We start from the raw sequence: 25701 nt of genomic DNA on the forward strand, positions 1-25701 counted from the left end.
AATTTGCATTGGCAGGAATGATCAAATTAACAAGTGTGGTGGGGTGAAATGGACCGCATTTTTTGCAGACAAGATCTTTATCTGCACACTACACACACACAACTTGTTGTATGAGGAATTTTATCCACTCAATTTTAGCGCTGCAACTAATGATTATTCACAATATCAATTAATATACCGATTATTTTCTCAGTTAATCAATGTATTAATCCCGTCACAATCTTGTCAGTTGAAAAATAGGCCAAAACATTTCAGCACATGGATGCATGTCTTTCCTATAATGATTATTTTCATTATCGATCAATCTGTTGATCATGTTCTCCACCAATCGATTAGTTGTTTGGTCCATAAAATATGAGAAAATGTTGCTCGGCGTCTCCAAAAGCCCAAGACGACATCCTCAAATGTCTTGTTTCGTCCACAACCCAGAGACATTCAGTTACTTGACAGAGGTTATTACTCAATTAGGTATTACTCAAAAATCATCTTTGCAGCTCTACTCAATTTAGAGTCAATTCTTTCCCTTAAGTATCAAAATAGTATTGACTATCCACATTTTTAAGGTATTATATTGAGGTTTTCAAGTATTTTATAATATTTAAGTTAATAATTCCAGTATAATATTCCAGTATATATATATACAGTAAATATAGTAGTTACTAAGTTGGTACTGAGCCAAAAGAAACAAGGAAATTCGTTCCTGTCCCAATAATTTCACAATAACTGTCTAACCGATGCTACCTAACACCACTGTGCAGACAGACACAGTAGCTGCTCCCTGTAGGATCCCGGTTACTACAGAGAGTTTAACTCTGGGATTATTATGACACAATGATGTCATGATGGGGCGGAGGATTTATCAACCTTTTGTGCTCTTAATACTGAGCTTAACGAGCTCTGCTCCCGTTCACTGCTCATGCAACCAAGAGGCGTTTGACTGACGGGCGGCGGTGAAGGCGGAAGGAAATCTGAACCTCTGAGCCGCACGGAGCGGTCACACCCCCTTTCTCTGAACACCGCAGACTCCAGCAAACACACACACACAGACACGCACTTGACAGACGGACATACAGGAGACCAGAGAGAAACTGTCTTTAACTGGTTTCTGCAAAATCACACCGCGCTGCCTGAATGTGACGCGACGACACTGAGAGACAACGCCGACCGGTGAGTGGTTCATTTGGTTATTTCTGTCGGTTCTTGGCGATAATTTGATCGAGTGGAAATAAATTTATAAAAAAAAATAATGTATTTTCAATGGCAGTAGCACGTAGACACAAGGTTCACGGTCGCTTAAAGGGACGCTGAGCAGCAAAATGATAATCCATGCAAAAAAAAAAAAAAAAAAGTCACCATGAAATATTGTTTGCTTCTAAGTCCAGCTTCTAAATTACATTTCTGGGCACAAATACCGACTGGAAAAAGTAAGAAAAAAGATGGCCAGTAAATTGCTTGACCATAAGGGGTATTTTATCCTCCAATGCTCTGAATGATCTCCTGATGGGATATCAAAAGTGTCTTGCAGATAGATTTATTATTATTTTCCGTGTGTGTCATTATGCGTAATGATGCGCATGTGGACGCACGGTCGTTCCCATCCAGGACGTGACCCACTGCCTCTGATATGCCTTCAAACTGTAGCCGTTCACTGATGTCATTATAACGAGTGTAGTGAAAATGATCATAGTAACGTGGGGTAAGAGTTACTTTGCTTTGCCGGAAGCACTTATGAGTTATGCTGTTAACTGACTACACACATTATTCAGTCTAGTTTAAGTACAGATACCTGTGTACAAAAGGCGGTGGTAAAAGTACAAGTACTGATTCAACTTATTTACACAAGTAAATAATTTACTCAGAGTATAAAAGTAAACAGTAACCATCTAAAGGACATTTCTTCTGCTTGTTTCTGTGCAAAGCAAACTGAGCCCTGGCTTTTCTCCACATTCAAGTCTCCCTCTCTTGTCTGTTTGGTCTTTTACGTCATCTCTGTCTTGTTTTGGACCGCGACTATCGATTATTTTCATTGTCAATTGATCTGTCGATTATTTTCTCGATCGGCTGATAAGTTGTTTGGTCAATAAGATGCCAGAAAATATGGATCAGTGTTTCTCAAATTCCAAGATGACGTCCTCAAATGTCTTGTTTTGTCCACCAGCCAATGAAATTCATTTTACTATAAGTAATCCAGAAAATATTCACATTTAAGAGGTTGTAATTGGAGAATTTTAACATTTTTGTCTAAAAAATGAGTCAAACATAATATGTACAGATGGATACACCAAGGAATCGTCTATGTGTTATTGTCCTACCCATTTAGGCTGACATCAGTGTTGATGTTGGGAAGGTGGCACAATGATTAAAAGAAAAAAACAAAAACAAACACGAATTCCACTCAAATGCATTAAAACTAAAGACTGTTTTGAAGATTTACGGAGTAGAAAGTACCTGTAGTGTGTTTTAAAATGTAGGTTAAAGTTTACAGAAAAATGAACACTCAAGTAAAGTACAGATGTCTAAAAAAACTCTACTTCAGCACATTAATGGTTCAGTTATTTCCACAGTGCATCCTCGGACCACCAGAGGACTTGAGGTGGACCTCAGTGCAGCGAGTTGTTTAATTTTACCAGTTATGTGACTGCTGTTTTTAGTGGTTAGCTCGATGACAAAATGACTGCTTTGATTGCAGGTTTTGTCCCTCCACCTCCCGTAAACAACTACAATCTTGAACCAAACTCTAACGAGTCACATACAGCAACAAGAATCAAGAATTGTCTCTTAGACACAAGTTTCCTGTAAATGCTTATCTAAATGAGGTTTTGTGGTCCAGCGTGAATCTATTTCTGGGGTATAGTGATGCAAAGAAAAAAAAAAGTTTGAGAACATTATCATGCAGTTTCCTGTTAAGCTACTACAGGATCCTTGTTGAGGTCAATCCTCTTTAACAAATACCAGCCACCCTTAAATACACAATAAAAAGGTGTGCCCACGTTTGAGTATGCTGGCACACAAGGTAATAGCACTACTACACAGTTAGTTTTATTTTCACTTTAGTGGCTGCTGTTTTCTTTGTGAGGATATACTAGTCATATAATCAATTTGCTCTGTGTGGCTTTAAGTTGTTGCCAGCAATGCCAGTGGTGGTGCTCACATTTGTGCCGTTTCTCTAGAAGAAAACATTTGTATGTCTGCAAGCAACTTGAACTCCCCAATAAATGAAGTGAACTTGCGTTTCAGCAGAAAGGAAAGTATTCTGGTTCTGCAACATACCACCCATAATCAACCAGATAAACAACTGGGTCTGCATCTTCATGCAGAGACTTTAAGGCGCAGGAAAGCACTAACAACTGCACGCATTTTGGAAACATACAGTAGAACTCATCATTCGCCAGACTGTTCCCAGCCGACCAAAATAGAGAGGACCTCCAGCTGATGAGTTCCCTCCTGTATGCAGCAGAGTTCCTCAGATGTGGTGATGACAGACAGCTGAGAAGCATGTCGTTGTGAGGATGCCTCAGTGGCACTCTGATGCATGCCAATTTTCCAGCCAAAAGTAGCCTCATATACACCTTAGAAATGGTACGCTGCCAGATGCTGCTTTTACAAGCTGTTGATTGTTGTTGGAAGAACTTTTTCAAATAGAATTCGATGATAAAAAGCAGCAGAAATCTTTCCCGAAACATGCAGAGATGTTAGAGTGATGCCTCTCTCTTGAAAGATTATGAATTAAAAGTCATGATGCATTTATAGTGAAACAGTTCCAATCCATGGTTTATATTAAAATTGATATAATATTTGACTTAAAGTAGAACAACTACTACACCTCTGTACTAAAAGCACACAGGGAACTATAACAGCCCAGTTAGCATGGATTTGTATCTCCATTACAACAAGGCTACCTGCTTGAGTCAAGCGGCTGTATGGTGGGTAAACACTTAATTTCTTATAAATTCTTCATAGTAAAAGTCTCCCATATTTTGTCATTTAAAACGCTTTTATTATGAAGGTGCTAAAATCAGGAAATGTTGTGTTTTCATCAGCAGTCACTTAACATAACTATTAGCAGCTGAAATCGATCATTAAACACTAAAATAAAGTGGATACCTGAAAGAACAAACAGCGTCGCAGGTGAGAAACTAAACTTGAAACCACAGAGATTCAGTTAGAAGCTACAAAAGTACTGACAGCTCAACACAGTGACTTTTAAAACGCATCTTTCCCTCTGCTCTTTTGCACAGAGATGAGTAGAGACTTGCAACAGCAAATCAGCACAACACAGTTTGATTCAGAGCAAAAGTGTCAATGGAAAAGCCCCACCACATTTCTCTACTAGAAAAGCACTATAGAGGGCACTTTATCATATTGTCTGGGACATTGGGCCACTCTAGAAGATATTTTATTGTGTTTTATCTACCATATGGGCACCCAAGAGGGCATTTTTTCAAACATGAGGGCACCAGGGGGGCCATATTTCAAACTAAAATAACATATTTGATAACGCAATTGCTACCGTAGCTAACAATACTATTTGATAGCGTTACAGGATACAATAGGAAGGATGTAAATTAATTCTGAAATATCAGCTTACATCTTGGATACATTAATGTAACGCTAAGCCTGGAAAGTAACACGCTGATGTAATCAAGCTTGCAATCTAGGCTAACGTTTGCGTTAACTTGCTGTCTCCTCACCCAACCTCAGGAATGTTCTGGTTCAGTTACTAACATTATGGAAAACATTTCCCTGTAATGGTTCATACAGATTACATCCAAGACAAAAGTTAGAAGCACTTAAGCAGTGTGTTCTATTTGGCACGATCTCAATTTGGATTTTGACTATGCATTGTCTTTTCAGTTGCTGATCGATCAGATAGTGATGAAATGATGACAATCTGTCAGATTCCCTATCGTTAAATGACTTACAGCCTGAGACACAGCAATACGAGATTTGAGCTTCCTGTGACATCAGAGGACAGGACCACACTGTGTGCAAGTTGTGTCTCACTAAACTAATTGTGGATCATTACAGAATCATAATGTTTAAAAAAGAAACAAGTAGTCACACAGTGAGAAAAAATAAATCATATATAGAAATGAAAACTTTTGGTGTATCATGATGCTGCGCTAATTTTTTTAATAAGTCATCTGAACTAAAATTGTACCGTGAGGTGATCCCCTACTTTAACTACTTAAGTTAGCAGAAAATTAGCTGCAACTGAGAACATGTTGTCATTAAACAAGTACAATGCCAAGCTGAATGCTGTTCTCATCCATCATGGAGGGTGATTACCAAAGGATAATGTTGCAGGAACCTTTGCATGAGGTTATGTTTGTCTTTCTCGCCGTTATAGTAGGTCCCTGAAGGCAAACAAAAAGTCAGCTAATACTCATTCAGACATAACACACATGAATTGAGCTATTCAGAAGTTTGTTTTTTTCTAAATTTAATAACCAACCAAGGAAGCTGGAAGGTTTATCTCGTCTTACACAGCACTGCCAGCGGCTTTGCTATCCGTCAACTACCTCAGCAGCATATGGAGTGTCTTGAGGGGACACTAAGAGGGACTGCAACATTTCAATAACAGAAGATTGTGCCAATGACAGTTGCTGTGGCTTTTCTGAAATAGTGAGCGGGGTGTCCCGGGGGCACATATAGATAGCAAATGTGATTCCAGCTGCCACTGTGGCATCCCAGTCTTAATGATAGGGCAGTTGATTGAGTGGAGTGTTTCTTCTCATATACGCTTTGAGCTGTGTATCAAGTTGCTGCGCCATTGTTGATCAGAGCTACTTTTGCCGTTACATGAAATAAACAGGTGACGAGGATTATACAGCTGTCGCTCTCAACTCCAAGGGGGACTCTTAATCATGTTTGCTCTGCGTGGTCATGAACTCCTCTCCATGTGAGAACCATTATCAGTTTCTGCTTCACTATGTAAATCGCGTCTGTGCATCATACTCTGTTTGGTCTGGTTTATTTCAGCTCGTTCCTGCAATTGTTTTCTACTGAGAATATATCAACAAGACCTGCTTTTCTAGTTCCACATGTTGTTCCTGTTAATGCTGTCACTATGATATAGTGTTGTTTCTTTAAAAGCAAAATAACATCAAGATCATTTATTAAGAAGCAGTCAACAAAGTTCAAGGTGATATTTTTGTTAAAGAAGTTTATCTTTGGTTAATTATGATTATATTTACCATTATTCTCTATTTTATGATTATTTTATTCATCCCAGAATAGTAAAAATAATTTCACAAGCACTAGACAATCAATAACAGAAGATAAAACTCTGATACTGAAACCAGGAGGACTGAAGTTTAAAATTTAAACCAGGAAACATGTTTTCTTGGCACTGTGCTGCCATTTGTGACGTCACGTGTAGGATTTGGCTCAGAGCTGACAAGTGAAATGTATTAATAGACACATAATTTCAATGGTTGATAAGCACATGGATTAGGCTGGCAGTTGTTGAAGTGTTCATTTCAGTGTTCAGTTGTGGATATGAAGAGAAAGCAGACATTTGGGAAAAGATGTAATCAACTAAAAGCCCTCAGAAGTGTAGTAAGACAAGTGTGTGTGCATTTTGTGTGTCAGTAACTGCATTTGGTGCGCAACTCTGGTAGTGAGTGATTAAAGACCAGGCTTACCAAAGCCTTTCAGAGAGGCTGAAATCTCAGTGATTAGGCTGCTGAGTCGACCACACAGTGTGGCGCAGGGACAGCTGCAGCTGGTTATCAATCGAGTGTTCAGAGAGAGACGATTGAAACCTCTAAATTCTACCAAGTAGTTTTAACATGCCATACAGGACGGAACAGGACTGTTTATCAGGTCATAAAATAGTCTCAGTTTATTACTGATGCCTGTATATCACCTACATCAGTTAACGGGACCATCTGTGAAATGATTGGCTGTTTCTACAGAGATGTTTTTCATGTCTGCCACTGCATCAGAGTCTGTTTACATTTCATCAGATAAAGTTACAGTGAGTAGAACATTAGCCAGTTAAAAAGAAGCAGGAAGAGATTTTTATTTAACTATATTTTGTGGTTGTCATGGTGGAGACGCTACTGTTTTGTCCACAAGAGCCTCCAAAATAAACAAAATATGAATGTTTCCTGTTTAATGTATTCAAGTTCAAGTTCATATCAGTTAAAATTTCTATTTATATCAAGAAAACCTAAGAACAAATAAACACAAGTACATGAATATACTGTACAGAGTTCAGTAAACTTAACAAATTGAATTAAAACTCTCCTGAGTCCCTTCTTTTTTATAGTTTGAATAAAACGTATATGATGAAAATTTGCTGTGTGTATCTTGAATGAAAATAAATACTGTGAACCATGATGAAGGTTCGTATTGAATTCAGTCCCCACACACTTATCTGCAGTGTCTTTGAGCCAGTGCTGGAACAAAGTAGCGCCAACAGAAGCAGCTGCAGCTTCAGTTCTTAGTGTGAAATGAAGAACTCACTGAGAAAATGCAAAAGAAAATCAAACTGTGATGTTTGTCAGTGTGACTGAAGAGTTGTTGGTTCAACTTTTAAGCTTACTGAACATGTTTTCTGAAGTGCAGCTAAATTAAAAGTTTATTTTACCTGAAATGTTTGCGTTTTGGATCATTACAGAATTATCAGTCAACTTATCAGTCAATTTATCTTTTACAGTGTACGTGGGATCCATGTTCTTATACATTTATAATATCAATACATGGTTACATTTTGCAAAAGTAAGGTTCTTTTGTGTTAATGAAGCAGTCATAATGTAATAGTCACTCTGTCTGGGAACCTTAACTCTCTATACTGTAGCTGTTTTGTATACAGTTTCTGCTGAAGGTTTCATGGAAACTATTTTCAGCCATATGAAAATGTCTGAAACACAGATGTGCCGGTTTTCAATGTTTTATAAGAAACTGAGAATAATAATGATCTATAAGAATTAAACTTTTCCTCAAGAATTTCCTGCAAGCCTCATTTATTAGGTATATAAAGCAAAATTAAGACGGGTGTTCCAATTTATTTATGTTACTGTTTAGCTACCACATGCTGGAAAAGGGGCACATCTGAATGCCATTCTGAAAATGTGCAGAGTAAGCTAAATTGACGGTCTGTTGAGGCTGGACCTGCAGGAAATTATTCTCTTAAAGCCAAAAACAACAAGCTGCCAGAAATGAGCGGAGTGGGAAGTTCAGAGAGCACAAGGAGGAGGCGGGGGAAGATGGATACATTTCAATACCCTCCGAAATAGTAGGGATGATACACGCTGGGACCACCATGTGATAGCGTGCACTGCTTTTGAAATCCCTGTCATGTGTAGTCTGCAATTTCCTCCTTCCAAAGTCCCTGAAGATGACTCTCATAATGAAAGATCAATTATTAGATCCCTGGCATTTACTGTACTCCCAGGATCATATGTCGCAGATAATGCCTTGCGGATCTTGGACAGAACAACATGCTTCTGCTGTAGACTTGCATTTATAATTTGGGGAGTGTACAAGTGAATCAGAGGACCAGTGGAAAAAAAACATCCTTTGAAGTTAAAAGTGTACTGAAGGCTGAGTGCACTGAGCATGCAGTCCCAAGTGAGCATCTCTCAGGTAGCACATTCATAGCAGATCATTAACCACAAGCAAATGTGATGCGGGGAAGCAGCTACAGAGAAAACAAACTATTTTCTCATCAATCTGGTGTGGTGATGGCGACTTTTAGCATTAAACCTTGGATTAGTCAGGTGTGAGTTTTAAGGGTAACCAGTGCTTTTAATCACTATCATTGAGCAAGGCATATAAAAACAACCGCACAAAGACTAAGTTGTTGTAAAAATACGTTTAGCAACTTTGGCTTGCTTCAGCAGCTGAGACCTGCTATATTTGACTGGCACATAGTATATAATGGTTACTCGTTACTTCCTCAAAATGATCATTTCTGCAATATGTTGAAGCCACATCTGTTCACATCTCTAACTTTCTTGTAACTTTTTCAGTAGTTGTAGGTGGAGATCACACATTTTACACACTATATGCAACATATGCATAGTCTGCGTACAATCAGTGTTTCCCCAAAACAGCCTGGTGTTATGTGCCACAAAAACCTCTAAACAGACAAGGCGCAGGGAACGACCTAGTGACGCGTTTGGCTTTGGTCTGCAGATGGGCTGCAATTTGCATTTGCAATCAACTTTTTCTTTGCTCGGTATATTCAAGAAATAAGCTGAGTTTAATCATTAAAAATATGCTGCATAACCTATGACCTTTGCAAAACATTAGCATATCGTAAACACAGTGTGCACTGGTCACTGCAACAGCACTGCAGATGCAAATCATTTATTTCCAAATTAATGGGAAGTTCAACGTTCATATCTTTTTTCCACTTGCCTGATCAGGCATGTAGAAAACTGCTTGCCTGATGTCACGTTTTCATGCCATTGTACAAACAGTTTTATTAATCAGTGGTCATCGAATAACAACAGGTGAGGTCTTAAAAGCTCTTGTTTTGTCATCCAAAACCCAAACATATTGAGTTTAATATGATAATAAACAAAGAAAAGCAGGACATCTCTATATTTGGGAGGCTGGAAGCAACAATTTCTGCCATTTTTCACATGAAGGATTACTTAATTTATTTAATAATATTATTATTAATAATTAATTAATTAATAATTCTTTGTGGCAAGGAGTTGGTAGATTTACTAGCCTGACATGGTATTTTACTTGCCCCAGGTATGTTGGCCATTCTTATTGTTGAGCCCTGGAACAGATGGACTTTGATTTGATTTAAGACATTAATGGAAGGTGTATGTCATCTGACATTAACGCACATCTTGTTTGGATTGCCAACTTGCACAGAGAGTGTAGTCTCATAATGCATACTGTGAACCTTTGCACTTTCTCTGCAGAATACTTTGCATATTCCTGTGCACAAGAACACCATGGTAAATACCTGGTGTGTCAGGTCAACTTTATTGTCACATACACAGTACAATTTACAGTGAGATTCAGTGATGGGAGCAGCACTATATGGTCTTGGGGTTCAGGGATACTGACAGGAGAATTGACCTAATATAGGCCTACATGTTTATGATTGTAGGGAACCTGGAACCACACAAGCACAGGGAGAACATGCAAACTTTACACACAAAAGGTCCTGCCAGAAATCAAACCCTTCTTGTTTTGAAGCTTTTGACAGCCTTGGAGCATGTGTAAATCTTACTTGGCAGCGAACCGGAATCTGATTTGTTATTATGCGTGGATAAGTAGTGAGACTTATCTTACATGTATGGGTTAATCATTTAATGAAATGCAATGGTAGACTGAAACTGACTCAGAGGAAATATAGTACTGAGCATGCTGGCTTTCATTTTTGCACCTCATTTGAAAACTGAAAACTCATGAAGACAGTGACGAGGGAACAAACATTTGTGTCACCAGTTTTTATATTACTTTAGCTGCTTTGCTCTTTATCTTCTTCAGTGGAGGAAATAGTGGCAATATGCTTTATCTTACTGTTGACTGTATTTATGTGCTTGTATTTTACAGTGGGCTCAACAGTTAGGTAGTCAGATGACTGATGTAAGACTGCCCTCTATGCAAATGATGAGTGACTAAATAAAACTGGTTCTGTTTGGATGCACTACACTTCCACAGATTGCCGTCTTCCTTTTTCACAGCTGTTCTGTTTCTTCACTCAGCTTCTGTATTAAGGCGGCTTTTGTAGCGCATCTCAGATGGCTTATCTCTGTTGGATATTGTATTTCGTGGATTTTTTTTACTCTTGGCTCTCTCTGAATTTATTTTCTTCGCATGATAATTACTAATTCAGCTGTCAAATAATATCCATTTTATGTAGCCAATGCCCCGACCAGGTGACTGAATACCCAGTTTATCTTTCTACATGTGTTTTGTGTGCCTTCTTATATTTTCCTTATAAGTCCTAACCTGGCTGTATGACTCTTGTGTGACAGTTTGAAGTGGGCTGGCTGCAGTGATGTCCAGATCCACAAAATCCGTCTCGAGGTCTCGGAGCCGCTCCAGGTCCCGGTCAAGATCCCGCTCCTCCTCTCGCTCCAGAAGTAGCTCAAGATCCCGGTCAAGGAAACGCCGCTACGGGTAGAGTCCATTTTTTATAAACAATTGCCCTTTCTGAACAATCTGTTGGCTGTATTGTGTGTTTGTGGTCAAGATCAGCTGCATTTTACTTGATCAGACCTAATAAAAACAAGGTTTTAACTCTGATTCTTGAAAGGCATTATGCAGTACGTATGAATGAAGAATGCCTTGACCCAGCCTAATGCTATGAGTGACTGCAACCAAACAAAGTCAGCTGTCATGAAGAAAAGCAAAACTAGCAGCGAGTGCAGCAGGTGAAGTGCTGCCTCATTGCACAGACCTCAGTATTGATCATTCTATTTTTCCTGCTTGTGTTCCATTCAAATTCTACCTACTGAAACTGGTAAGATTTGACCTTCGGAGGTCATTTGTGTGTGACAGTGGGGTGTCAACAAGCAGTTCCCTTCTAATCTGCATTTCCTTTTAGCTACATATCTGTTAATTTTCATCTGTGAGACCTCGTCTTGTCTTCGACTTTATGACTTTGGTTCTCATAAGAACTGTCAGAGCTGGTGAAGCGTTTTAATGGATTTGGGTCTGACCCAAAACTCTGGACTCAGCTTCTGTATCCAGAGGAAATTGATGTTTGAGAAAGAGTTCAGCTGGCGGTTAGTGAACTTACTTAAGTTAGAGTGAATATTATTGCAGTTTACATTGCATGGAAAAGCATTTCCATAGTGTCCGACCTCAGCGGCACATTAAAATATTTTATCAAGGGCAGCTTTTATTTTTGTTTGCTTTGCTTACATAAAAAATGCCATGGTTGTGGGGTTATCTGCTGGCTACGGTGAGCATTTGGAAGAAAAACAACTCTTCACTCTGATGCCTCTGCTGTTTCTGGCAGAATGACTGTGGCACGGCAATAAAATGGCAGGGCGGCTGTTTCCTGGCAGTGTCGCAGCACGTATTAAAATTAGCATAAAGAAGAGACATGGAAGGAATCTAATGGTTCGCTCCTCCTGAACCCACCTTGCACATGTGCAGATAGGTTTGCGGTCACACTGGAACTGGACAAGCATGAATGCACACATTTGCATAAGTTGCATATAAACACAGACTTACCAAAGTTTTTATAGCTAACTAAAACTAAACTAAAAGGTATAACTTGGTGTGAAAAAACATTAGTTAACTGAAATAAAAATAAAATTAGACAATGTTGTGTACTTCCCAAACCACAATAAAAAAATATATCAATATATATGTCTATGGATTTAGTTTTTGTCAATTTTGTCAGATTTCTCAACAAAACAAGCATGAGGAGACACTGGTGCACAAGTTTACTGAGCCTTGGATGTCTGTCACCTGCACAAAATGTTGTGTTTCTATTGTACTACAGAGTTCAACATTACTGATTTTTCCCAGTTGCCTGGTTGGGTAAGTAAGTCAGTAAACTATTTGACCAAAATCAATTTTTACTTGTCCCTGTGCAAATTGTTTTATTTATTAGCAATTATCAAATATTAAAGACTGAAGTTAGTTGTCATCAAGGGCAATCTAGTCCAAGGTGATGGTCTTAAATGTTTTATTTTGTAAGTCCATAACCAAAGATATTCAGTTTAATATGATAATAAATGGAGAAATGGAGAAATTTCTGTATCTGAGAGGCTGAAAACAGTATTTTCTGACATTTCTGCACAGAAGATTACTTGAACGATTAATCAGTAATCAAAGTTAATTTCTTACTGCTTGCCTGGTTGGTCAAGTTAGTTGCTTTGCGTACTACTGAGCCCTGTTATACACATTCTGAACTTCTTAAATCTTGCCCTGCATGAATACTGCCCACACTGTAATAAAACAAAATTAAAACAAATACAGAGACTAATGAAAACTAGCTTAAAACTAAGCATATTTAAACAATTAAGGCTAAACTAAAACAGGCAATCCTCTTCTTGAAACTAACTGAAACTAAACTGAGCTAGAAATAGAAATTAAAAAGGAAATAAAAATAAAAACTAATGAAAAATACAAAACTATAATAACAGACTCTCAGACAAACTCCCAAGTAAGTGGTACACACACACACACACACACACACACACACAGAAATAATTTATTTACCTACATCTCCTGGGTAAAACAACATCCCCAAAGTGCCGACAGATCTGACAACTTTAAACAGAAACTGTTTTGAAGTGTGTTACTGTCACCATCTCTTGCTTTTAACACTGCTGAAAACGGGCCACACATGTAGACGTGTCTCAGCAAAACTCTCACTCAGGACATTTTTCAGTGACTTATCAGAGGTTTAAGAGGACGAGCTGTAGTATATTTTGCTGAATCTATCATTTAGAGGTCGATATCAGCAGTATTTTGCAGTCAGAACAGTAAATAGCTTCTAATTGATCCTTTTATAAAGCCTCAGTAAACTGGCTGAGCAGCTCATGTAGTTGGCAAGCACAGAGTCAAAAGATTCCAGTAGTTTTTTTTTCTCCCCCCCCCTATACGCTCCATGTGACTCTCTGCTCCACCAGAGCTGGCCAGAAGAGATGTAGTATTTGTAGCTCTCACTGTGAGTGTGCAGTGCTGCTCAGTGCGCTGCCTTCTTTAATCACGCTGAATTCCAATGAAAAAACAGGATAGGTGAGTCCTGTGCTTCTGCTTTTGCTGAGTTATATGGCTTTGGAATGTGTTTGCATGTAATGTGGTACTGCTTTGTTCATTCAGAATTTTGTTCTGCAGTATATGAGTATGTAGGCTATATATGCATTTGTAAATTTGTTAATATACCCTTAATTTTCTGCAGGGATTTATATTATATTAATGAATCAATTATTCCAATAGGAAAACATGCTAAGAAATTATTTTTCATTTATATACAGTTGTTGAAAAGTTGCTAAAGATCTAGCTGCAGAAAAATACTTGTAGAGCAGAACTAGTTTGATGTCTACGCTAGATTTGCTGCGTTCATAATGTCAAACATGTCAGTGGAAAGTGGTGGATGTTGTGTTGACATGCGGTTCGGCTTAAGAAGAACATGTTGGGCTCATTAAATCACCGACGTGAAGAGGAGAACATTATGTATTGTGGCTATAAGCTTCAGACTGTGTTTAAGGTTCAGGCTGGAGAACAGCGAAAAGCTTTGCATCAGAAGTGTAGCAGAGCCCCCGTGTGGATGGGCCTGACCCTGCAGCGTGGCTCGGCACCACACTGTGAAAAGTCTGCCTGTCTCCATGCAGTGCTTCTCTGTGGCTTCCTGTATATATACCAGCATATGTTTTGGCAATTTCACATGGATGCTGGATGTAACAGCACATTTATCATGTCCTTTGTGGTATTGTGACATGTATGTCTTTTCCATATGTTAGGCCAGTGCTTAGCCTGACTTGGCGCTTATGTTCTGAAATGGAGCAGACTGATTTAAGTGGAAGGATCTGCTATGTATTATTTTTGATGTGCGTTAACTTAAAGCATCTGGTTTGAAGACGTCCTCACTGTGGTGTCGCTGTCCCAAAGATTTATCAGTGAAACAGTTTGTGTTCCTAACTGTAGTCCTGGTGTTGTCATTGTCTGTTTCATTCACAGTAGCATGCTCTTTTGTCCTTCATTCTACGAACAGCAACACCAAAGCTTTTAAATCCTGACCAGGTTGTAATTGCATCTGTGTTATTTCAATGGGCTTGATGACAGCACATACAGCAAGTGTGTATGTGTGTGTATTAGAGCCTGACCGATACATATCGGTTGGCCAATATTATTGGCCTATCACAGCTATATCTGTCTATATCAGTATCAGCATATATGTTGTCGAGTCTAATACAAATTTATTTGTTAGCTTTAGAGACAGCATTTTGTCTATTTCTTTTACTTTTTAGAATTTCAGGGTTGATACTTTATATTTTTTTTGCTCTATTTGTGTTTTTTATTTATTTATTTAGTTAAAGTTTACTGTTTCAGTGCCCCGATATCATTTTGGACAATAAAGTTTATTGTTAAACTGTAAAATATCCTGCCCCCATTAAATATTTTTGTCACTAGTGTTAACTACTTTTGAGGGATCTTTGCATTTGTGATTATGTATATATTCTGCATTCTTTATTTAAAAAAATATTGGCCGATAAATCAATATCAGAATGTTTTCACTCCTTAATGTCGATATTGGCCCAAAAATCTAGTATCGGTCAGGTCTGAGTGTGTATGTGTGTATTAGGGCCTGACCAATATTGGAATTTGGAATTGATACCAATACCAATACACTTGGGAGGAAAAAAAATTCCAATATCGACATAGCCAACAATATTTTTTATACGGAGTACAATATATACATAATCACACATTTTTTGAATTGATACTTCAGAAGTGTTTAACATTTATGACAAAGAGTTGTAATGTAATGTAATGAGTATTTTACAGTTTGACAATAAATGTTACTGTGCAAAATGACATCATAGCACTGCTAAACGTTTACTGGTGCTTTTAATAATTATAAATAATTGCAAATAAAAAAACAAATAGAGCAAAATGTATGTGTATATTAAATTAATAAAAGTGATCAATTATGCACAAACTGCTGCCTATAAAGATAACAAATAAAAACAATCTGCAGTGTGTTTTGTTAAAAAAAAAAAAGGTTTCCTGTAGGTGCATATCTGATATAGCAATATATAGGAGACTGGCCCATATCAATCCGATGATATCACTCACCTGACACACAGGTCAGACTCTTGTCTCTTGTACTGTTGCATGAATTATTAAATTGTAAAAAAAAAAATCCTGTCTCCAGTCACAAGTCTTTACCATTTTTGGAGGAAAGACTTTTGTCACTATCTGGATTTCTTTTACTTTCCAATATCAGTACTGGGCCCAAAAACCTAGTACTGGTCAGGCCCCAATATATATGTATGCATGCGTCTGTCTGTTCAGAAAATGTTACATTTTGTTGAGCTTCATACTCTCTCTGTTTTAAGTTTAGAAGCTGTGGTTTGGAGTTGGATTGGATTACTTTTTCTTGGGTCAGAAACCCAAACAACTAAATTTTTGGCATGAATATCTATTAATCTTTGGAAATTAGATAATAACCATGTGCTGTTTTTTTCCCTCTTGCCTTCCCTCACAGCTCTAGGTCTCGGTCACGGTCAAGATCTCATTCTCCACCTCATAACCGGGAGAAGAAATATCAGAGGGGATACCAGAACAATCGTGAGTTCCGGGGTTACCACCGCGGCTTCCGGAGGCCATACAACTTCAGGGGCCGAGGGCGAGGGTTCTTCCCACGTGGGCGCTACCAGCGAGGTGGTGGCGGGGGTGGCGGCTATAACAACAACAACTTCCGCCCCAACTGGAAGAACTACAAGCAGCACCCTCAAAAACAGCAACAGCAGCAGCAACACCAGCAGCAGAACTATTCAAGAGGACGATCGCACAACCTCCAGAAATACTCAGGAAGCCCACCTCGCGGTCACTCCCACCACTCTGACCGATCCTCCTCGCCAGTATCCAGACACTCGCACCATTCTTCCTCTTCCTCACACTCCTCCTCTCCCAAATGCAGGCAACCCTTGTTGCCGACTAACCAGAACTCTAAAGATGTGAAAGAAGGGCTGTCGACCTCCAAGGAGGTCCAAAAGGAAGGAGGGGGAGATGGGGAGCCAGTGGAGCTTGGCAGGGTATTGGCAGGAGGTGCCAAAGAAGGAGCAGGCACTGGGAAAACCGAGGGGAACTGGCAGAGCCTGACTGACTGCAACAGCAGTCCAAAGAGAACAAGTCCTCTGGCGAGCTCTGCTGTCGCTGTTGGTCAGAACAGCCAAACTACTAACCAGTCTAGTCCCTCCTCTAAAACTACCAATGACATCAGCAATGGCACCCCCTCCTGGCAGAAAGTGTGTAGTTCATCCTCATCAAAAAAGTCCTCACATGAAGGTCTAAATCCAATGCTTTCCAGCTTTGACTTCTTCTCCAACGAGGAATACCTGGATGGAGATAAAACAGCAATCTCCATCGCCTTTGGAAAGTAAGACTGATTCTACTTTTTTTTCTCAAATCAAGTCTGACATTGTTTTTCTCAAACTATGCAAGCTTTATAGACACACAGGTAAATGTTATGATTTACTGCTTAAATTCTTTCACATGCCTTTTTTAAACCACATGGTCACTTTATGTTGGCATATGACTGACTTTAAGGCATTCAAGTGTGGTTTTAATAACAGACTAAAATAAAATACAGGTATTTAGGGGGATTCAGAATATTTGCATTATTTTTCATTTCATTTTAAGCTAGATAACACACTCAACAATAATATAAACACAGCACTGTTGAATTTGCTCCTATTTTTTGTGAGTGGAAAGAAAAAATATCACACTTCTCAAAAAACTTGCCCAGATAATCCATTCCTGACAGGTGTGGCATATAGTGAGGCTGATCAAACAACACGATTATTGCACAGATCTGCCACCCTAAAATGTGCAGCTTTGGAACATAAAATGGCAAACTTAAACTCCCAGCAATGCATCATCCCACAGTGTTGAAGGATGTCTATACGTGAGTTACACTACTCAAACTAAACAAGCTTTCCAGATGGTGAAAGCTCTGATGTGCATCAACATCAACTGAAAAAAGAACAAACTTTTGCCACTAAACTGAAGTTTCAGACGCATGTAACCTTACACATAATAACAGCAACGATCATCATCATCATAATCATCATCATGAAAAAAGAGTGCTGGTATCAGTATAGTATTGGTGTCAACAGTTTCAAATAAATTTAAATATCAGAACCAGACTGGAACTGAAACAGAGAGGCTTGGTGTGTGTACTTGATATCCCACACATGTCAGGTGGGTGGATTATCTTGGCAAAGGAGAAGTTATCCCTGACATGGATTTTAACAATTCTGGGTACAAAATTCAAGAGAAATAAACCTTTTAAGTACACAGAGGAAGTCTTAGATGTTTTACTTAAACTAGGCTAATGAAATTGGCAGCAAAAACAAAAGCATTGCAATTGGATCGCTATAAGTTTTTAAGATCTGTAAGTATCTGTAAGCATGCCCAGTTAGATGCAGCTCTTTGTCTCTTTGTCATTGTTTAGGTTTTTGGAGGAGCAAAATAAAAAAGCAAAATCTTGGGAAAATGGCAAGAACACAGAAGCCAATGATGTGGATATGGAACAAGGGAAAGTAAATGGCAAAACATCCGTGACCATCTCTGATTCAGTGTCAAGAAAGTACAAAGAAGACACTGATGGTGAAATGTCTCTGAACTGCCTTTTGAAAGCTTCTCCATTTCTGCCTGCTGACGGGGAGGAAGACGAGGAGATGATAACCAGGCCTCATTCAAAGTCACTCCACAAAGACTGGCACAATGGGGACGAGTCCTCTAAACCAAAGAGCAAGGTCACTCACTCAGCCAGGGAACTGTTTGAAGAATGCTTTGAGAAATGGCAGAATGTGGCCAACAGTGACCTTGACACCATGGCAGAGGACATATATCTCAGTCGAAAGCAGGATAATGTGGCGGCCTTTGCTGCTGCCCTCGCCAAGAGGGAGTTAGCAGGGAAATTTGAGGAAAGGCCCCTAGACATAGGTGGTAAAGCCAGGAAGATGACAAAATCTCCCTCCACACCATCTCCTTCACTACCATCAAAGAGGAACTCTGACAGAGAGATGTTTATGATCAGGTGTGAGGACTCACCTTTCATGTCCTCAAGAAAACAGGAACCAAAATTAAATGTCACAATGGATTTCCTTGGAGATAGCCTCATATGGTGAGCATCACTTAATAGTTTCTGGTCCCATTCCGGGTCTTTTCTCAGTGATCCAGATAGGGCTGTCCCGAATGCCACATTTTGGGCTTTGAAGCTTACACGTAGATACATCAGTGAACATTTGAAGTTGTGGCCACACATTTGTCTGTTCAACTGAGGTCTGAACTGAAGAGTGATGTTCACTTGTTCACTGGGGGATGTCAGACGCCCAAATATTTCCACGTTTTAACAGCGAAATTTAAAAGTGTTTGCTTTTATCACTGGAAAATATGATGGCCAGGTTCAGCCAGGCGGGTCAAGTGACAAAGCACCATTCTGAGTAAGTTATGAATAACTTACAGAAACACTGCGTGCAATACTCCACCTTGCACCTTCTTTTCTCCTGTCTCTGCCTGCTCTCATACAACATACACACATGCTGACTACAGCGTCAGTGCTGCAGGTGTTTTGCCGGTCTGTGTCCAGCTCGCGCTGCAGGTCCCGTCTCTCTGTCAGAGAGGCTCTGGTCTGGGAGACGACGGAGGCGGCAGGGTAGAAACTCAGGCTGCTGAGCCTGATCTGCCTTTCTCTATCAGAGATGCAGAGAGGGAGCACAAAGTATGGAGACCTGCGTGAGCTTGACACAGGCCAACAAACAAATGACCGCATGAGCAACAGCAAGGCGACCAGCTGTGAAAATATATGGATGAATAATCAAATACTAGTTTTGCGGTTCAGAAACTCTTGCAACGAACAAAGCTTTGAAGCATTCGGTACAGCCCAAGAGTTTTATCTCTGCATCCAGCTGTAGACTTTGCAACAGAAGCAGCACTTTTGTTGATTATCCATTGATTTCTTTACAAAATTTGATACAACCTCAATTCCAAAAAAGCAACTGAGCTTTTCAAGGATGCCCCTTTAATACCTACAAATTAACCTGTTTACCTGAGGAATTCAAGTGAATACAAATCAAAAAGCATTTGCAAATCATTGCATTCTGTTTTTATTTACGTTTTACACGACGCCCCAACTTTTTTGGAACTGTGGTTTGTAGTTTTATCTGATCAATGAGCAGCATATTTTTTTGTTTTTAGCCTATTTTGTATAAACAAGACAAACAACAGACTAAGGAACATGTTTTTTTTATCACTTTCAGCCCTTCTAATATTTTAGCTGAGGAGCGGCAGTTGTCTCAGGATCTTGTTCAATCCTCAAAAAAGGATCAGAAGTTTCGCTCCATCTTCCAACATGTTCAAAATGCTCAGTTACAAAGGAGTCCCTCTGAGCTGTTTGCTCAACACATTGTCACCATCGTTCACCACATTAAAGGTAAGTCCTCTTCTCTTGCTGACCTAGGAGTAGTCTAAGAGTAGCTTTGTTTTTTTTTTTAAATGGACAAATCATTTTTTGTTTCTGTGCAAAAGCAGTGTTCTGTTCTTGAGGTGACGGTAAAACAAAACCTTCCTCATGTTTCACTTAATAATATGGTACATGGGAATGGTTGGATGGAACGGTTGGACGGAAAAGTGACAGACACTAGAGGCACTAACAACTTGAACAGCTGTTTTTACTGTCTCCCTGTACAGCTCAGCACTTTCCGTCCTCTGGTATGACTCTAAACGAGCGATTCACCATGTACCAAAGACGAGCTGCAGAGAAGGAAATGATGAAGCCACGAAAAAGCCCAGAGATACACAGGTAGAGTCGCCTATTGAGTGACCCTCTCACCTTCAGTGTGCTGTGGCTTCACCTCCTCTTTTAACAGCTTTCAGGTATTTCTCTCACCTTTCCTACCTGAAAATCAACAGACTATCTTGGCTTATTTGTTCTCATGCTCGGTGGAGGTCAGTTTTATTTTCCCACCAGTTTTTCTTTTCTTTTTTCTGTTTTGTGTCGTCTTTGCCGTTCAATGTCGCGCGCAGTTCGTTTGTTTTGGCACCTGTACTGTGGTTCCTGTACCATGTGCATTTTAATTATTTTGTCTTAACTGTGTTTCTTTCTCACAGGAGAATTGATGTTTCACCCAGAGCTTTTAAGAAACACTCTATACTTTTTGAGGCGATGAAAAACTCAGAGGATGGCACTTACAAGGTGACTGAACATTTTGCAGTATGAAGTATGTTGGAAAAACAAACAACAGCAGACGAGTGAGCAAGCCAGATGCCTTTAGACTGCACTCTCTTAAAGCCTGTGGCTTTCCTTGAAGGGAGATGCAAAGTCTGAGAAATGCAAATGCAAAATAAGGCACTTTGACTTTGTTGTTTGTTATGTATCGCCTTCACACATGGTTAGACTGTGGGCACAAGCCTGACCAAGGCTAATGAATCATATAAGTTCAGAAATGGGAGCCACTGTGCCAAAGGACTCTAAGCAATCGTCTTCGTAAGTATTCTTTAAAAAATAAGGAACGGAAATAACGAACAGCAAGCACGTTATGCACCTGTGCTTATATTTACATGCTTTTTGAGTAAACTCTCACAGTATTTATTTATTTATGCGCATGGACACATATGGTCAAGGATTTGTAAACATTAGGCGCAAATACTACATTAGACTGAGTAAACTTGAATTAGCATGAAGCGTCTTACATTATTCCATTGTTAAAGAACCATACTAGTGGTTTTGCGCAGTCATGCTATGACCCAACAACTACGAAGTGTCTATACTTTACAATAGGTACCAGCAACCATTTCCCAAAGCATACCCTAAAGTTTTTAGAATTGTTTCGGACCTTCCTGGCATCTATAGATTTTAGGTTGTGTCAGTACTGTATGGTGATCAACTTGCTGTGACTTGAAGCTTGTTTGAAATTGGGAATACATCACTGTGTGTATTCAGGAGGTAAAAACCAGTGGTGACCAATACTTGAAAACACCATGTTACTGAGGCTCTGATGTTCAAAATGTGGGAATCGGATGCAAGGATGATGTGAAGTACTGGTGGTGTTGTTTATTCCTGAAGCACTGGATGCTGGATTTTCCCACAAGTATTTGAATGCACCACTGTGGAGGTTTTCAGAACACACTCATCTGATGGCCAACCTTGCAGTAATTCAACTTTGACAAAATAAAAACTGACTACATGTTGATGTGATGGATTGCCAATCTGAAGCAAAGTTTCTTCAAGTTGATTTTCTTACTATATTTAAATGGCTTCCTTGAAGACACAAAAACTTAGCTAAAAACATATGCTTTGGAGAATGATTCAGATTTTTAAGTAATCCTAACATGCAAAACTACTGGTTTGGCTCTTTAAGTGCACTGGAAAATTCACTTGGATTTACTCATGCCAGCTGGCTGCTGCCCAGGGTTTCCCCTTTTATCCATGGACCTCACTACATAGTTTACAAACCAGCTTGGCTGAGAGCAGACTGATAGGATCTACATGCTAATCCAAAGTCTGTCCACGACGTTGTGTTCTGTTTTGATTTGCTCAGGACGGCGGGGAAAAAATGAAAGGTGAACCAATGGACCTTCGTTTGGATATTGAGCGCCGTAAAAAATATTCCACCCATGAAAGAGATTATGATCGGGGAAGAGATATGGAAGATTCCCCAGATTCTAGCAGAGCAAGATCTCTGGAAAAGTTCTCCAAATGCCACGAGAAATCAAAGTATGTGCAACTGCCCGGTACATTGTATTGTTTCAGACCATTTACAAATATGCTGAATCCTGTCGTTCATATACCTTGCATGAAAATCAGTTGGGCATGAAGGATTTTGCATGTACCATTTTTACTTTTAGAAAAAGTAAGAAGAAGCGCTCTCGTTCGAGTTCATCCTCGTCCTCCTCGTCCTCTAAGTCCCAAAAAGAGGATGCGCCCCATGACAAGTCTGATTCCAAAGATAAAGGCTTTAACAGGGCCCGACTGGGTCAAAGGGAGTCACCAGGATCAGTTGAAAGAGGACGGCCACGTGGAGGATTTGTAAGTTTGACATGTGATGTTGAGCTGACGAAGGAGCATAAAACACTGATTTCAAAAAAAGTTGGGATGTTGCATAAAACATAAGTAAAAACTAAATGGAATGATTTACAAATCCTTTTCAATCTATATTGAATTTAAAGATGAGATATTTAATGTTCAAACTGATTGTTTCAGAATTAATTATTAAAGTTTTGAAAGCGAAATCTTTCCCATTCTTGTTTGATATGCAATTTCAACTACTCAGCAATCTGGAGTCTCTATTGTCATATTTTGGCTTCATAATGCACCACATATTTTCAGTGAGAGACCGATGGACTGCAGACAGGCCAGTCTGAGCTCTTGAAGTCACGCTGCACGTGCAGAATGTGACTTGACAGTGTCTTGCTGAAATAAGTAGGGACATCCTAGAAAAAGATGCTCTCAGTTGGTTCCAGAACCTGTGTATACCTTTCAGCATCATTGGGGCCTTCACAGATATGACAGTTAGTCATGGCGTGGGCACTAACACACCTCCATACCATCACAGATGCTGGCATTTTAACTTTGTTATGGTAACAGTCTGGGCCCTGTTTCCCAGAGCTTTCATAGCGCTACGTGCGTTGTAAATGGGGTCCAGGATGTTCCTTCCCTTTAGACCATAATTTTCTAAAAGAATTTGAAATATGGACTCTTGTGTGGAATCTTTTAATAATGTTATGGATTGTAGATGATGGTGAAATTATGGTGAAACCCCTAAACTCCTTGAAATTGTCAAACACTATTTGACTCTTTGCCCATGCAGTTTTTCACAAAGTGTCACGTCACTCCTCCCTTGCTTGTGAACGACTGAGGTTCTGCCCCTTTCACACCCAATCATGATACCATCACCTGTTACTTTCACCTCTGCATCCAATTCAGAATTAGTGTATATTTACAAAAACAATATAGTTCAAAAAGGATTTGCAAATCATCGCATTCTAATTTATTTACGCCCCAACTTTTTTGGAATCAGGGTTTGTAGTCTGGAGCGCAAGTTAAACTGTAGACCAGTATTTGAGTTTTATAGTTTACTGTGTGTCAATGATGCTGCTTTTCAGTTCATCTTTTTCTTTAACTACAGCAGGTCCGAATTCGGGGAAGGGGCTGGAACAGAGGCAATTATCAGGGAAACTGTTCACATAGTAACAACATGCCAAACATGGCAGTGCATCCAAAAAATGAAGACTGGGACCCAGAGTACACTCCCAAGAGCAGAAAGTACTACTTGGTAGGGTTTTTCTCCATTTACATTAATCACATGATGTCATTTAGTCTGATTTAGTTCAAGCTTGTGCTGTTTAAATTGTCGTCTTAACACACCATCTCTATTTTTCCATCTTTCTCTCAGCACGATGACAGAGACGGAGAGACAGAGTTCAAGTGGGGAGACAACCGAGGTCGAGGACGGGGAAATTTTACACGTGGGAGGGCACGATTCATCATCCGCAAAGCCACCGGGGGCCCCAATACCAACAGCCACAAATGGTCCCATGACAAGTTCCAGGTCAACGGGGAGCAAGGTGGCGATCAGGAAGAGGAGACAGAACAGGACCATAAAGAAGGAGAACTCGATGGCGAGCATACTTGAGCAGTGAAACAATGCGCTGAAAATCTTAATTTTCTTCTGTGTTCTTGTGGGATCTGACTCAGCGATTTTATCAACCAGAACAGATTCATAAATGCAGATTACTCAGCTATCGCTAGGAAAAGTTTTTATGCTTTAATTTCAGTGTAGGATGCTCACTCCGACTTGACCATTTTCCACTTGAGGATACAACTCATAACTAGTAGAAGCACTGTTTCAGGGTGAACTGCTGTTTCTCATAAGAATTCAGATTTATATTACATGTGTTTTGCTTCATACGGTACAGTGAAATTTTCAATGCAGCATTTTGGTAGAATTTACACTTTTCTCATAGAAATAAAAAAAAATACTCCTAAATTTGTTTGTATTTTTAAGCAACAAGAGAAAATGGCATCATAGATCAAATCAGCTTGTGCCTTATACTTGTGCAAATGAAGAAATGTTTTGTGAATGGGCTACGTGATAAATAGTTGTCCTAGTAAATGCATTAAAATCTACTTCAATTACCCAACTATGAGTTTTTTTTAAATAGCAGGCTTTTGTTTTGAGCAGCATCTTTTCTGGATTAAAACGACAGCGATAACTACGCTGTTGTTTATGTTGAAAACATAACTGTTCGCACTCTGCAAGTGACCCTGAGCTGAAAATGGGACCAAACTGTATGGGGGTCAAAGGTTACACACTTCAGCCTTTCATTATACGACATTCAACAGATCTATAATATTAGCTAGCAGCACAGGTGACTGTTATAAGGACAACTCCTTGTACATTTAATATGTTGTTCATGAAACATTTTGCTGCCAAACAAATTTCTATACTTTACAGTAGCTATTTGATTGATCTTGGATACCACTTATCAATGTATAATATTGATAGTGATTATATGTTTTCTGTCAAAGACATTTGTTGTAGTTTTTGTACTTGGCTAGGAAGGATTTTGACTTTGTCTGTAATGAAGAATTTGTTCTTGCCATAGATTATGATGTGTTTTTCATTTGCAAACTTGCTGCAGCCAATGATGTTTTTAATCAGTTATGTAAATGTGTGTGCAACTGTTTTAACGTTGTGATCAAAGAGGCTCTAATTACCATTTGTTTGGTCTGTAGTTTGTAATTAATACAGGGTAGTTTGTAAGACAAGGATTAGAGTTTGTCTAATCCTAGAATAAGAATGTTTTTCAGTGCATATCTCCAATGATTTATGTCCTTAAATCAAGGATTAGGTTCATGTCTTTTTGGCAAACTGCCTATACAGTTTATTACACAATTTATGTGCCTTTCTGTGGGTGCGCTGATCATGTCATTGTTTAAAAGGTTGCCTGCTTAGGGATTACTGCTTTTTTAAGTAGGTGTTGTTACTGTTTTTTTTTTCTTAGCGACTGTAAATTAAAGAG

General features: G+C 39.2%; 1 protein-coding gene across 3 annotated transcripts; it reads left to right on the forward strand.

Annotated features, from left to right (window-relative positions):
- Positions 1–939: 939 nt before the first annotated feature.
- On the forward strand, positions 940–25120 carry thrap3a (thyroid hormone receptor associated protein 3a). Of its 3 annotated transcripts, none has more exons than XM_084727069.1 (11): positions 940–1167; positions 10959–11103; positions 16157–17050; positions 18128–18802; positions 19938–20110; positions 20368–20479; positions 20788–20872; positions 22218–22393; positions 22525–22705; positions 23805–23951; positions 24072–25120. In XM_084727069.1, exons 2-11 carry the CDS (start codon positions 10982–10984, stop codon positions 24309–24311), a joined length of 2805 nt encoding a protein of 934 aa, XP_084583195.1. In that variant the 5' UTR covers positions 940–1167; positions 10959–10981; the 3' UTR covers positions 24312–25120. The 3 variants fall into 3 exon arrangements, with proteins under 3 accessions (XP_084583195.1, XP_084583196.1, XP_084583197.1); XM_084727070.1 differs by lacking the exon at positions 940–1167 and adding an exon at positions 10678–10859; XM_084727071.1 differs by lacking the exons at positions 940–1167; positions 10959–11103 and adding an exon at positions 13571–13683.
- Positions 25121–25701: the final 581 nt, after the last annotated feature.

This window comes from Lutjanus erythropterus, chromosome 9 (genome assembly GCF_056507025.1).
Source record: "Lutjanus erythropterus isolate fLutEry1 chromosome 9, fLutEry1.hap2, whole genome shotgun sequence".
NCBI lineage: Eukaryota > Metazoa > Chordata > Actinopteri > Lutjaniformes > Lutjanidae > Lutjanus > Lutjanus erythropterus.

Coding starts and splice junctions, on each gene's coding strand:
- thrap3a (XM_084727069.1), top strand. CDS start 10,982: ATGTCCAGATCCACAAAATCCGTCTCGAGGTCTCGGAGCCGCTCCAGG. Junction 20,111..20,367: donor CATCGTTCACCACATTAAAG/GTAAGTCCTCTT, acceptor CTCCCTGTACAG/CTCAGCACTTTCCGTCCTCT. Junction 23,952..24,071: donor AGAGCAGAAAGTACTACTTG/GTAGGGTTTTTC, acceptor TCTTTCTCTCAG/CACGATGACAGAGACGGAGA.